We start from the raw sequence: 15,481 nt of genomic DNA on the forward strand, positions 1-15,481 counted from the left end.
GCAAGGACAAATAAATCGCACTTAAGTGTCCTACTGTCCTTGTGTCTGGAAAAACACTGCACTGCCATCTCATGGTCAAGGTCATGACAAATCCTAAGTACTTCAGAGTACTGACCCTGACAATCACTTGTTCACAAGGGACAAGTAAATAGGGTGATATTCTTATTTCACTTCCACTTATAGGCCATTCACATGCTACTAAGTGACAACTGGTAGGTTGAGGGGTTTGATAAAATGACTACCCAATATGTACCCAATGGTGTCACTTCTAGAATCCACACTGAATACCAGTAAATTAAACAGTGAAACAGAGCAATATCAATGTGGATTTTACTTGCCACCTACACACAGTATCATGATTTGAGACAAAGGGATACAAAAGTAGTCTGGATTCTTTGTTTTATTGAAGCCAGAGCTGACAGACACTTTTCCTTATCTTTGTCGGCACAAAAAGCGAGATACCACATGGCTGCATACTGCATCATGTTAAAGCATACAATCACACTCATTTGAATATGTCCAGGACACAAACACAGTACTCCATGTGGTTAAAAGGTGTTAATATCCTGAATAAAATGGACTGTAAGCAAAAGCTTAAAAATCTCCTATAGGTGTATATTTTCAAGGGCTGAAGGCATAGCACTAAAGATGATGTATAGAGCAATCGCTTTTAACTTAAGCTTGAAAAATGTTACAAGATCTGTTTTTCATTCAATCTTGGGGATATCCAATCATCAAAAACTTTCAATTTGGAAATCAAGCAGAGTGAGTACTTTTCCTTGATGTACTAGCCAAACATAGATTTCTGTTTGGCTAATGCTGATGTTTAGTAACTATGTGGAGACAAACATCAGAGAAGTGAACGAGTTCATGAATTTCTAGGCTGTTACCACCCTAAAAGACATATATCCTACATAATTTAAGCAAAGTAAGGCTTGCAAACAGAAACCATTGTTGTGCAGAAAAAAAAATAGAACAGAATAATACTGAGACGCTCTGCAATGAGCAGGTGTGACAGAAATACACCTGAAAAACTAAAGAGCATTGACATGCATTTTAGATGTGGATTTCTTAAAAACCTCCATAAAGGTTGAGGTTTAAAAGTCTGGAGCAGATTTGACTGCCAGGGCCATGTTCGTTATACTGCTAATCCCCAACATATTAATGCAATATTAAGTGCGTCATACTTGTAATTCATCAATACACGTTCTAAGCCGGCAGGAAGAAGAGTATGCATTCTCTAGTTTAAACAATAACATCTGGGGGTTCATTTCAGCTCTCTAAATGAAAGTGCTTATTTCAACATAAGGAAATACTCCTGGGTGTCCCAATATTGTGCTTGAATTTCAGAAACTGAACTTAAGATGCAAATTTCTGCCCAATGAATATAAGCACTTAATTTTGATACAATCAAAATCCAGCCCATTCTCATCTTATTCTTACTACAGATTGGTTCATGCAAAATAAAGTAGACTGCACACCTCTTAGTCTTGTGATTTCCCCCCCCCCCCCCCAGAGCAAAAGAAAAACGTGTTCGCCTGGCAACTCAAGTAGGGATTATGTACACGGACCACCTTAGAATGTACTTTGGAATGATGGGTGTTCTATGCAGGGCCAGGCGAGGATGGTCACCTGGAAATCAAATGAGACTATTTACACACACCAATTACGGCATCTTTGGTTCCAGGTTCCAATTCTATGTAGTTTCTGTTGTTTTAAAAGCCAAGTAGCTGCTCTTACAGTTTATTAAATCCATGTTACAATTGCTGATCTGCAAATTAACCATAGCTAGACTGTATGTAGATTTGAAGGTGATCATTTAGTTATTTCATTGCGATCAAATAATCGTACGATTTTTACAAATAATTTGATATGGTACAGTATTAGATTGGATGTAATTGTTCAAAAGTTTACAAAAAACATTGGCAGAACTAGGACAATTTAAAAACCTACAAGGACACAAGCAAAGGCTAATAATATTGACTAAGATCTACACTGAGTGAAGGCAGGGTGCACAGATGGACAAATTGTGAACTGTGTATACACACTGAAGGCAAAAAGCCAACATTGTAAATGGGCACTGAAGATCACACAAAAGATCTGTGGACAATGCAATTTCCTACTGGGCCACGATTTCTACATCATGTAGAAATCGGGAATGTTTAACCTGACCTGCCATATAGCTTGTATAAAACATTTGAAACTGAAAAGTAACAGAGCTAAATTTCCTTTTTAAGGATAACCCATTTTATTAAATCCGTAGTAATTGATTTCCAAATGCTTTGGCCGCACAAGTGAGTGGTTTAAACCACACAAGTGTTCATCTGGGGGACACAAACTCTAAACTTGTGGTTACTTCTAAAAATGTGCATCTAGATACCTTTACAGTTTATAAAATGAAAGGCATTCTCATTATTGCTCAAGTGAACAATGCCATCTAGGCCACAGAAGTAAGCTACATTTCTTTTGAAACCTTATGCAAAGACCAGACTTGTTATACAAAAAAAATGAATTACTTGAATGACCGAACTGGACAACATTTTACCGTTGGTGCTACAGTGCATTTCCTCTTTAAGTAGACAAGCAGCTCTATGACACAAACAGTTACTGAGCCAGGCACTTGGGAGTTATAGTAGGAAAGATGCTGCCCCCAAAACACCTCTAGGCAAAAGAGCATTCCTTGAAAACTCTACACTTGCCAATCCCAACAGTGCTCAATTTATCCCAGACATTTCTTCATAATTTTGTAAAATAATTGCATTTTGTACAAAATAAAACCAAAGCTTGAATTGCAATTTCGCTGATATTTACAGAATCCTTAAAGATGACGAGTTGGACCTGTCATTTTGTGGGCAGATGCCACTGTTTGCTTTCAGCTATCTGTATGTCACATTAGTGTCATGACGTCAGTGGAGTTTAACATGTTATGAGATATAGCTATCTAAACCCTTTCTAATCACAAACAGTGCAGAAAAAAATAAAATAATGATTTTTTATATATAAATACATCAGTATCATATCTAACCTTTTTTTACATACTACATACACTTGCAAGTATTTCATTTTTTTAATGAATATATTTAGGGTTTAATTGTTCTTATCACAACTGCTTTCCTTCCATAATATTAGCTGAACAAGAGGCCACAGCACTTTTCCACTCTAAGCTTGTGAGAGATGGTGTATCCCCTAGCTAACTGAGGGCTCGCAGACCAGGGGATTTGCTGCCTCCCAAGGAGTGTGCACGCATTACTTAACCCGACATCCCTTGCAAAAAAAACATTACAATTGAAGTAATAAGGATAGATACAGCCAAGTCTTCAACTTCCTTCTCCAAACCTCCACCTTTCGTTCTTTCTCCATTTTACCAAAACAACCAATATATCTGATAGCATCTCAAACTCATTTGGCAAAACTACTGTCTGCTGACTGATATACACATTGGGAATTTGGTCTTAGTTTTTTTATGCTTGTGTGTTGGTTTTCCAGTATTTGCAGTGGACAATGCTGTTGTTGCGTTCACACTTCATTCTCTGTTGGTGTGTTGTTAGCTGTAACCATGGAGTCCGGTTTGCGAGTCATTCTATCCAACTCTGCCTGGACGTCAGTCAAAACCGGCTTCTGCCCTTGGAAAATAAAAGAGAGAACAGAAAGTAATCTCCTGTAGCTTCTGTGCCTGTACTAGAAATTGACTGTTATGGCCAGGCCAGCAAGCGGATGAAAACTGACGAGATGTGGTCCCATGCTAAATGACTTCAGTTGCATCACGTAACAGGTGCACGCACACATGCAAAACCAATCCTGAGACATTAAAACACATTCCATGCATATTCTTTCAGTTGTCATTAGCTGCACAAGGCCATTAGGACACAAGGCCATGCAAATATGCTGAGATAATGGGTTAATACAACTTCATACTGAATGAACAAACAAAAACGAGAGAAATAAGCAGTGAGCCGTGGTATGTGCTTGGTGTCATTTGGGGTGGTTGTGAGACATTTTGCAGCCAGAGAATGACACATTGGTAACAGCTGTGGTGTCCCATGCATACAGGCCTTTCACTAGTTCCTCCAGTGGCAGAGGAGTTTAGTGGAACTCTTTCTCTCCTCTAGGACCTGCCAAGAAGTCCCTCTCTTTCAGGCTCTAGGGGTAAACCTCCAGACAACAGCATGGCCCAAAGGCAAAAAGAGGCAGTTAAACCAGAGAGAAGCCAGTGACAGCCTGGAGGGCCAGGCCAGAGGAGGCCATACCTGTTTTCTTGACAGATCCTGGAGATCCTGCTCCTGCAGCTCCGGTGCCTGGACTCCCAGGGGACCCAGTCTTTTTACTCAAAAGGCTGTTAAAGAAGTTGGCCAGCACTCCCTCATTTGCTGCTGCTCCTGAGACACAAACACATGAGACAAGCAGAACCATGATATTTAAATGAGATCTCTCTTCCATACAATTCAGACACGTAACAGTTATTACTGTATGATCATGATATTCATAATTTCGTCATAAAAAAACATTAGTGCACATACAGCATCATACTTTAACTGGAACACCATTTACATAATTCAATGCACATGCATTCTTAGAGGATTAACTGTCCGTTTGTATAGTGTATCCAAATCCTTTCCTCTCCACATGGCCTTACCAACAGCAACCAACAACAGGGTGGGGGTTGCAGGTCTCAAATAAATTTGGTTTAATTTAAGCAGATCTATTCACACTGGCATGCACAGTTCCACCACTGAGCTTAATGGAGAAAATGTCAATATTTCTCCCCAAGCAAGGCCAGCGGAAGGAGGTGTGCAGGAATCTATTGTTAATGGAATTATTTCAATAGCTACCTCAGGGGGGCAGTGGTTAGACAGCAGTCACACACTTCCAACACCCAAAAGAAGTGTTGCCCAAATGACTGCCAGTTCTCATACAACAGTTTCAATGACAATCTGTAAAAACACAAATAAAGGGTGTGCAGTAAGTTCCAGTGGTCCAACTTACCCTTCATGTTGGGGTCAGGTTTCTTGACCGCGGTCATTGGCGAGACGCTGGCCACATTGGTACAGCCTGTACGGCCAGTGGGTCGAGGAGAGCCAGAAGCAGTCCGTCCAGGAGATTCCTGAAACACAGACAGAAGACAAAGAGCGGAGTAGTGAGGCAATTAAAATTAATCACGGCTCCTAGTGATGAAATAATTGTCATCCAACACGCATGTTAAGAAAATGTGGCAATGAAAAGAAAAAAAGTGGTTGATGTTATCACACTTACTGTTGCTCCTCTTGTTGGTGTGGCCGGCTGCTTGGCCAGCAAAGACTTAAGAACAGACAAAAATAAAAATGGTGAGACAATATTTTATTTTCACATTTTTCCTGAAATAATTTGGCCCATAAAATTCTGCATTTGTATCTTATATTTTCCAACCCCCATAACATTCCCAGAAACACTTTTTTACATCACAGATTATGGGCATAGTAGAAACAAACATTGTATGGATGGATACAGGTAGCTGGACCTTACAGGGACTGACTGAAGCCCACTACAAAGAGGAAGCGCACTTCGCCCTGAGGCAACCACATGATCTCTCAGAAACAACACCCTTTCAACCAATTATGCTAAAGCACTGGGAGTTCAGGCATCTGATTGGCCCGTGAGGAAGTGCAGAATAGGAAGCCTGGGAAAGACTAATAAAATTAAACTGGCTCCACTATCCACAATCCCAGCTTTGAACAAAACCAATTATTTCTCTCTCAACTCACTACCATCTAGTGTGCATCCTTAGAAGAGGAGATAACATGGAATTGCAAACATGAAAGGAATTCCAGAACTGTGTGATCTAGAATGTAAACAAACACACATACCTGTTGCTTCATAAGGAAAACCTGCTCGTCCTCTGCGTTTACCTCCTTATCATGAACCAGCTGGAAAGAGAAGACATGAATGTCAAACCAAGGGAGATGCATAAGGAACATTAGTAAAATTCCAAAAGTCCAAGACATGTAATCTGTAGAAGTCTCATGATCATACCTTCCGTACTGGAGGCTTCATGATGAAGTCTTCAAAGGGGTCTTCAGGTCTCACCGTTGTGAAATTTTCATGCAAAATTGCAATCTTCTTCTCATTGTCCCATCCAGATGGACTAGGAAAAGAAAACAGTTTTGTTTGGTACTCGAGCAATGACCAATAGTTTGTTACAATAACTTTCAAAGGCAATACAGTACACATTCATATAACTTCAGAACTGTCCACCAGTTAAAAGCCTAGCTTTTAATGGCATTGGGCCAGTAACTGAAAGTTAGCTGGTTCGAATCTCTGAGCCAACTAGGTGAAAAATCGGTCGATGTGCCCTTGAGCAAAGCACTTAACCCTAATTGCTACTGTAACTCACTCTAGATAAGCGTGTCTGCTAAATCAGTGGTTCCCAAACTGTGGAGGGGTGCTAGGGGTTGGCAGGAGGGGGGGACGGAATGCCCCCCCCCCACCCCATTTAAAAAAAACATTTATAAATGTTTGAACTCAGTCCAGCTTTAAGCTTAGTCTTGAAAGTTGTAATAGTAGAATGCACAAGGTGAATTTCAATTGGGTAGTACATTATCAGTTCCTCTTGTCATGTTAGTTATTGCATATCTTAGAGATATTTATAATTTATAATTGTCAGAAATGTCCAGATCAACTAGCCCATGTCAGCCAACATTCTTTTAATTTGTTTTTGTTTTTATCCCAAAGATGGTTGTAATTTTTTTGTCACTCAAATATCACAAATACACATTACATTGGCAAAATGTATAGAATTGCAAAAAAAATTGCTTTAAAAACAGCAAAATGTTCTTTGCACCACATAAAAAAAAAATGTGTAGAACTGCAGGAAATAAGCTTTGAACCTACAACATTTTCTTTTCTCCACCAGCAAGAGGGGTGTGGAATGTTTGTGTCATAAACAGTGCTTGTGACCATATAGACATTGGGTGCGCAAGGTGTTCCCCAATGCTGGAAACCCCTATGCTACATGACAAATTTTAAAAAATGTTATTTTTGAGGAAATGAAAGGGCAAATCACAAGACGGAAATTTATGATTTCATATAGTCTTGTCACCTCGATATGTGGGCACCTAACAAAGCATTCACTTACATTAAAATAGCATCCTTCTCCACCACTAAGGCAGGCGTGGTGAAATGGAAGTCGTATATTTTGTGCACTATGTATTTATAGAGGTGGTCCAGGTTCTTCTCCTCTTTGACGGATGTGTAAATCAAGGCAGCTCCATCTGTCAGGTGGGGTTAAGGAACATGCAGAGACATGATAGGGCACAAAATTAAATGGAACACATAAAATTGTATATCCATGGTGGGGCCGGTCATTCAAAGGGTGAGTGTTGTGTTTGAGTAGAAAGGATACACTGTAAGCAGAATCTTCGGATGTGGGACTGGATGAAGTCGAAGTGCTCCTCTCTGAAGTCGTGCTCCTTCTCTAAAACACTGACTGCATCACACTGTGGAGAGAGACATTGTTATAACACTGTACATTGCCATAATTATATTTGAAATGTCTCTATTCCTTTGAAACTTTTGAGTGAAATGTTTACTGTTTATTTTTTATTCCACTTTGTCTATTTCACTTGCGTCAGCAAATGTAAACATATGTTTCCCATGCCAATAAATCCCTTTGAATTAAACTGAAAGAGAGATAGCGAGAAAGAGCGAAGTACACAGGAACAACTGGAGCAAGAAAACCATACCCTCCTGCAGAACATAAAAATGACTTTGCTCACTTTGCCATGCCTCCCTTTCAGTCTCAGCCACGACCCTCCCTCACTTCCACTCTCCTCCCCTCCACTCGCTTGCAAGTTCCCCTCCTCCCTCCCTCTAGGAAGGAGCAGTAAAATCCTGCAGGCAGGCACCACCCTGTCTCTCACACACAGATAAACCTCCCCACAGTGACCACAAGATGGTAACCTTGACAACAACAGGGCTAACAGGCTGAGCATGACTCAGGGAATGCCAGGCTAGCTACTTCCTGAAAAAAAAAGAAAAAGAAAATGGCAGTAGTAAAGACAGCAGGCCTGGTTAAATATGCATACCCAACTGCAACAATCATTGGGACTTATAGGGATATTTTGCAATTTTAGCAATGATGTTCTTTATCTACTTCCCCAGAGTCAGATGAACTTGTGGATACCATTTTTATGTCTCTGTGTCCAGTATGAAGGAAGTTTGAGTTAGTTTTGCAAGCCAATGCTAACTAGCATTAGCACAATGACTGAAAGTCTATGGTATCTGCAAGCATGCTTAACGTAACCTGTATATCTGTGTCACCGAGTAAACTGGCATTCACATTCCTTATAGCTCTGTAAACTGCAGCAGTTAGTGAGAACTATACATTGCACTCAATCTGTCAATCAAAATCAATGACATAATGGATTTAGAAAAAGCAGCAAATGGCCTCCCAAATGGCACAGCGGTCTAAGGCACTGCATCGCAGTATTGCAGCGTCACTAATGCCTGAGGTTTGATCCCAATCTGTGTCAAAACCAGCCATGACCGGGAGCCCCATAGGGCGGTGCATAATTGGCCCAGTGTCGTCCGGGTTAGAAGAAGGTTTGGGGCCTCCCGGGTGGCGCAGTGGTTAAGGGCACTGTACTGCAGCGCCAGCTGTGCCAACAGAGACTCTGGGTTCACGCCCAGGGTCTGTCGAGGAGGTCCGTGGGGCGACGCACAATTGGCCTAGCGTCGTCCGGGTTACGCCGGTAGGGATATCCTTGTCTCATCGCGTACCAGCGACTCCTGTGGCGGGCCGGGTGCAGTGCGCGCTAACCAAGGTTGTCAGGTGCACGGTGTTTCCTCCGACACGCGGCTAGCTTCCGGGTTGGATGCGCGCTGTGTTAAGAAGCAGTGCGGCTTGGTTGGGTTGTATATCGGAGGACGCATGACTTTCAACCTTCGTCTCTCCCGAGCCCGTTTGAGACAAGATAGTAGCTACTAAACAATTGGATACCACAAAATTGGGGAGAAAAAGGGGTAAAATTCAACAACAAAAAAGGTTTGGCCAGGAGGGGATTTACTTGGCTCATCGCACTACAGCGACTCCTTGTGGCAGGCCAGGCACCAGCAGGCTGACTTCGGTCATCAGTTGAACATCGTTTCCTCCGACACGTTGGTGAGGCTAGCTTCTGGGTTAAACAAGCGGGTGTTAAGAAGCGCGGTTTGACGGGTCATGTTTAGGAGCACGCATGTCTCGACCTTCATCTCTCCTGAGCCCGTTAAGGAGTTACAGGGATGAGACAAGATCGTAATATTATAAAATTGGGGATAAAAAGGGTGTAAAATAACAAATACTAAAAATGTAATCAAAAGAAAATACAGCAAATAGTCTGAAAATAGGGAACACCAAATGACAGCAGTTTCTTCGAAGACATAGCACACTTCAAATCCACAAATTCCCTATGTATAGCACCTGAGAGAGGACACATCACTAATGCTCTGAGTATATTCAACAAACTGTACTAAAGACCAAGATTAATTCCCCAGGAGTGAAATAACCATTTTCTCCCTAAAGGTAGAAGAGAAACAGAAAAACAGTGAGCAGTGAAAATAACATTCACTAGTCCTCGTCATAACTAGCATGTGAAGTACTGATGACTGACAACAGTGTGTTCTTTTAAAGCAGCCATTGGCCAGAAGGACATGGAATAATGTGGTGCTTTCATGGGCTGAAGATGCTGCCTCACTGGCAACACTAAAAACCAGAAACTCAAGACAGGGGATGATCAGGCACCAACCATGAAATGGACTGCCAGAGTGGAGAGTCAACGGTGTACTAGTTAGTAGTGGGCGCGTGGGGATATCTGAGGCTCAGTGTAATTTAAAATCTTTTAGTACAAACATTGGCTATTAATTTCAATACTGGTGCCTAAAAATGGAAGGCTACTTCTTTCAGGTACCTGTATTCAACCAGCCTCAACTTACCTTTGTGCAAACTATTAGCACTGGAATGCCCAAGTTGTGTGTGAGTACGTTTTCCCCGAGTGGTAGCACCACGCCCTCGTCTTCCCCCCCTGCAGGGGGAGCCCGTCTCTGGGGAGAGGCTGGGTCGGCTCCCTCCGGCTCTGTGTACTCCTGGAAGGCCTTCACCACTGTGGGGCAGACAGGGGACGGCCGCATTGGTTAGGCCAGTCGCAATGAACCTTCTTCATTTGGAGGATCAATAATATTTACAAGATTTAAACACAGGTGGTATAGAGAGCATATATTTTCTTCTGATTGAAATAAAGCATGCAGGACAGCATCACAAATGGGTACCCCATAACTAGGGCCCTGAGTTTTTAAAGACCAAGTTACAAGAAATTGAGAAAAAAAAAAAATGTAGTCCCCATTCTTAACAGATGATGTTGAGTTTCTTCTTTCCTGTCCTGTAGGCTATGTAGTGAAGGACTGGGGTCTTACCCTTGACTATCAAGGCACTCAGCCCCTCACACTCCCTGTTCTCCAGACCCAACCATTCTCACTGAACTACAGAACTCGCTGCACCAGGTCTGTAGAGATGTGAGCTTATTGGACAGCAATTCCTCTCCTGCCTGCTCCACTACCAGACTGGAAAATAACTCCCACTGTGTTTTACACACAAATAACTAACCGTCTGCTTGCTGTAGTCAAGCAGACAACAACCCATCCATCATTTATATATATTCATGCCCCTATGTGCTGTCGACTCCACCTCAATATCAAAATTATCATTAGCTTCTCCTAGACTTGCTACAGGACGCAACCCTAGAGACTGTAGTCTGTAGATATGTAAACAAGTGCAAAAGCTTTTAGTATAACTTGCTAATATATTTACACTCCAAAGAGCTTTTGTAACATGATTAGTAAGATAATGATGGATGCATATATTGCTACAGGCTAGGACTATTTTCACAAGGTCTATTTTTGTATAAAGCAGAAGAATAATTCCCAATGGGGCACTGCTGCAGGCAGCTGTGTTGGCAGTCTGTCCCCTGTATGAATCCCAGCACAGCAGCACTGAGTAGTGGTCTGGGAAGGCTGTTCCCCTTCCTCAGGAACCTGAGGAATGTGGTTACGGCTGACCCTGAGAGCCAGTGTTGCTACAGGACTGTCCTACACCAGGAACAAAACAGAACAACCCTTAGGGTGCTGGGCTGCCTGGCCTCGGCCCTGTGATGTAAACTCCAGCTGATTGGGAGCAGGGATGGGATCAGACTGCCTGTTCAGGCGCTGATCTGTGCCAGCTAAAGCTGCAGGGGGCCAGCAGAGCCTGGACACAACAGTCTCAACTAACAAAGACAAACCAAAAGATACAAATGTGCAATTTCTCTAGTGTAACACTATGGCATTTAGACTATTGGACAAACAATTGTCTCCAAAGAACTCAAATAACTGGTTGTACAACATCAAAAATGCCCCCCTCACATGGTTTTCCTTGAATAACATTCTTAGGCAGGCACTTCTCAGCCATTGAGCCATGTTTTTTGTCCTTGGATATTTTGGTAGACCGTCTTGGTGGGAGTGACATACATAGTTATGGCCTACATTTCTTACATAACCCGGCTGAGCGGCAAAACGTCTTTACTGAGGTAAAAAACAGTAAAGTGCCTGTCAGAAAGGTGCAGTGGTCACACTTCTAGCCTTCATCTGCACAGTTATAAATCAGACACCACTTTAAATCAGAAGGACAGATAGAGACAAGAGCATGACTCATCCATCGTTCGACTTTGCCCACTTAACCATTCTAGTACAAACATAGGTGGGGCCAAATTGCTTTACAGTAAGCATTAGCCTTGATAAAACTTTATGAACAATGTGAAGCATAACTCCCTTTTTCCTGCACGGCCCTTCAGCTTAATTGCCTGTAATGCAGAAACATAAGAGAGATATTACTGAATTCTGATAATGACAGTTGTGAATAGAACAACTGTTGATCTGTGTTATTTCAGTGCATGATACAGCAAGGAATGGTTCTGCTACAGAACACCATCAAGCTGCTCCAGTTTCAAATGAGCCAGAACGTCCTGCCCACTCGATATCCCTTCCATGCTTAGACTCCCTCTGGTGTCAGAAGAAACCATGATGCAACACTGCTGTAAGAGCGCCTGGACACCGGCCATCCCTCCTCCCTTTGGATATGTCGGACTAGTCTGGCATGTGCAGTGATGACATCATTACTGACATCCTGAAAGATGAGCACTGTCTGGATGATATGCTACTCTGCTAGGTTAGAAAGCTGGAACTGCTTGTGGGTGGGCATGTATTCAACAAAAGAGTTTGACAGGGAGCATATGCCAGCCTGGCTACCTGTGTTGGATATCAGCAAACACCATTCGCCAAAATTAGGCCTACACTATTGAACAAAGTTACATTTATTTACTAGTACAACACAATCCACAATGGAGAAAAAAAGGCTCGACGACTATGCAAATGCTTTCCTCCCTATATTGAGAAAGGCAAACCAAGTCTTCATCTACGAAAATAATATAATTTAGCCTCCAGTATAGATTCAGCTAATCACAGATTGGTCCAGTAGAAGCATTCAGGTTATGCAAAATGTTTACAATATTTGCCATAGAATGCAGTAATGTGCTACCTTACCTGAAAGTTTTTTTTGCCTTCAGAAACATCATCCTTTTGCCACTTCCCCTTCCACACATTTCAGTTTGTCAACAGTTAGGCCTAGTGGTTCTCCAGTCACAAAACTGACACTTAAATCCAGAAAGGTCATAGGCCTACGGTGGATTGATGACAAAAACAATGGTGAACCTATCTACTAGGTCTATATGTGCACATTAAGCATGGCATTGGTTTAGTTTTGATTGCAAAATCAAACCAGTCTCGAAAGCATCTCCAAGTACAGTAACTTTTTTTCCCAGCCTTCTCAAGAGAACCTTAGATATCCCCAGGCTCTTGTAAGAGCCTGTAACTTCAGAGCACAAAAGAGCACTTCATGATCATATCTAAAATTATCAGGAGGGAGCACTCAGTATAAGACAGTGATCAAGAGAGTAGGCTTTGGTCATCATGACTGAACACAGCTGATAATCATGGGCCTTTCTGATGACCTAGAAACTACCATGACCATTTGTAATTTTATACTTCAGTGTCTGAGATTTCTATTGCTGTTCCCTTTAGTTTAAATGAAAAAACCAGCCAGCATCCAACTGTAGCCTAAATCTGTTGTGTAAGCATCCATCTCATTGGCTCTGTCTGGGATGTTCACTATGCTGCAGACACTTGCCAAACAAAACCATGTCATCAGCTCCACAAGCATCTCACAACATAAAAGACAGCAATTATCATCACCTATACTGTCTGACTGCCAAACAAACACAGTTCAATATTAGGACTGGCCTTGGACAATCAACCCCACAGACACTTTGTTGCAGCAGCCAAGGTGAAGTAGATGATTCAGCACTACTTACTCCTCTGCTCCATCTCTCTCATCTCCTCCGGCGGGATCTTGAGCTTATCCACATGATCACGCAGCACGCTGGCCCACTTCTGGAGCGACTCCATGATGGTCCAGGGTCTTGACATGTCTGCCACAAACACTGCCAAGCTGTCGTTCAGCGACTCTGCTGTCACTGCAAACTTTAGCAGGCCTTTGTGATATAAATCCCCATCCAGGATCCACACGTTACAGCGTGTAAGGTCTGAAAAAATGCAGAGATGTACAGTCATGCAAAAAATAAATTCTTTTTTTTTTTCACCTTTATTTAACCAGGTACTCCAGTTGAGAAGTTCTCATTTACAACTGGGAACATGTAGCCTAACCCATGTACACTTGTATTTTTTGCCACTGAAACAGGGAACATACCATCTATGTCCTCATCGTGGACATTCAGATACAGATACTCCAGGCCTCTTCCTTTCTTATTGTGCTCTGCTCCTTGGAGTTTTGCCATAATCGTTGTCTTTCCTGACCCATCCTCACCTGAAACATTTCCGCAGAAATGGAAATGTTATTATCATGTTATTTTTATGATTTGGTTTATTCGACTGAAAACATGTATTATTATTTGTATAACATTATATGCAACCTCTCCTGAAAATATGTTACTTCTCCCTTTCGGTGATTTAAAAGTTAAACACCATGGATGTACACTTACCAAACACCAATATGTTCTTCCCAGATGGCAACTTAGAACTTGAACGTGTTGAAACCTCACTGAGAATTGAAGTCCTGAAGGGAATAACAATGAAATGAGTTTGCTTGCTAGTTATCACATGATGAAATTAAGTAGCCTAGGCCTAACACATAGCCTACTGGTAGGTGTCTGTCTGCCCACCAAGACCGTTAGCTAGCTAACACTGGTTATGATAATTAGCCTACCTTGTCAAATGAGCTTTTGAGTGTCAGCATCAACTTGCAAGATGTCAAGTCACCCAGGTAATGTGAGTCAGCTGTCACTGAGCATAGCTAGCTAGATCGTTTCTTAATTTTGTATATTTTATAAAATAAGTTAGACTGGCTTGGCAATATTAAAACATAGCTAGTTATGCAGGTGTAGCCGTAACTATCAAGGACCAACAACTATTATGTGGCTTCGGGTCCAGCTGGAAAGTACGCGAGTTAACGTTAGCTAGCTACTGTACATTATTTGGTCCTGCACAATCAGACGACAATAACTTGGCTAATTAGCTAGTTACTATAACGCGCCTGTTAGTAGGATTGATATGGTGTGAATATTGGTTAGCCTGCCTAGTTATCTATACGTTTTGCTCGTTTGTTATTGTAACTGGTTAGTTATGTAGCTACACTAACTAGCTAAAGCGAAGTTGTTGTAGCCTAGCTTACGTTTGCTATTGTAACTACGAGTTAGCAAGTTAACTGTTTTGAAGGCATCCGGGACCGTTGATGAGGGCACCCGGCAGTGACAAAGCACATTAAACAAGTTAGTAAAAAGCTTCTCCGTTACAGAAAATAGCACATTGTAAATCACGAGTACTTGAACTTGCCATAGGTTTTGTCCTTCCTCGTCTTCGTTGCTATTTTCCATATTGTCGCCTGCCCCGGCTGCGCCCAGGAGCTTCTTCTCCAGAACGGGAGCCATCTTCTTTCTGCAGCCACAAAGAGAGAGGCGCGACTTGGGCGCCCTAGAACCTTGTTAAAAATGTGTGCACGCGATTTACACCGCAACAAATCCCGGAACGCGGCTCATCTTTGATGGTGCAAAATCAAAAGTTTAACAACACGGAGAAGTAGGATACCTACCACATTTTGCTATCAATCAAGCACCCTATACAGACAATGGGTCAAAGCTGATGATAATTTATGGTGATAATAGCTCACTCCTTTTTCTGTGGACCAATCAAAAAATCTAGTGGGCTAAGTGTACAATATTGTGCGCATACTAAACCGAGTGCATCTACTTAACTGTAGGTTTCAGACAGCCTCCTCCCAAAAACTACATCTGATTATATCATCATGATGATTTAATCAATTATTTACTGTATTCATGAAAGGGGAAAAAAAAGACAAAGTAAAATAACAAGT

At 41.8% G+C, this 15,481-nt stretch overlaps 1 protein-coding gene across 2 annotated transcripts; it reads right to left on the reverse strand.

Annotated features, from left to right (window-relative positions):
* Positions 1–1,730: 1,730 nt before the first annotated feature.
* LOC135547639 (cytoplasmic dynein 1 light intermediate chain 2-like) lies at positions 1,731–15,072 on the reverse strand. Of its 2 annotated transcripts, none has more exons than XM_064976829.1 (13): positions 14,944–15,072; positions 14,094–14,167; positions 13,802–13,918; positions 13,407–13,637; positions 9,943–10,109; positions 7,376–7,469; positions 7,109–7,244; positions 6,007–6,118; positions 5,841–5,900; positions 5,251–5,295; positions 4,984–5,101; positions 4,248–4,376; positions 1,731–3,618 (listed from the first exon to the last, which is right to left on the reverse strand). In XM_064976829.1, the coding sequence occupies exons 1-13, from the start codon at positions 15,036–15,038 to the stop codon at positions 3,602–3,604; spliced, it is 1,395 nt and encodes a 464-aa protein (XP_064832901.1). In that variant the 5' UTR covers positions 15,039–15,072; the 3' UTR covers positions 1,731–3,601. The 2 variants fall into 2 exon arrangements, with proteins under 2 accessions (XP_064832901.1, XP_064832892.1); XM_064976820.1 differs by having other exon boundaries at positions 1,731–3,623; positions 14,944–15,071.
* Positions 15,073–15,481: the final 409 nt, after the last annotated feature.

Source organism: Oncorhynchus masou, chromosome 1, assembly GCF_036934945.1.
Source record: "Oncorhynchus masou masou isolate Uvic2021 chromosome 1, UVic_Omas_1.1, whole genome shotgun sequence".
NCBI classification, from domain to species: Eukaryota; Metazoa; Chordata; class Actinopteri; order Salmoniformes; family Salmonidae; genus Oncorhynchus; species Oncorhynchus masou.

Bases quoted from the DNA above. Each gene is read 5' to 3' on its own strand.
- LOC135547639 (XM_064976820.1), bottom strand. From the start codon at position 15,038: ATGGCTCCCGTTCTGGAGAAGAAGCTCCTGGGCGCAGCCGGGGCAGGC. The intron at 6,119-7,108 runs GTAAGTGAATGC...TTCTTTTCCTAG, and splicing joins GAGAAGGATGCTATTTTAAT to TCCATCTGGATGGGACAATG. The intron at 3,624-4,247 runs GTATGGCCTCCT...TTATTTTCCAAG, and splicing joins AGGATCTGTCAAGAAAACAG to GGCAGAAGCCGGTTTTGACT.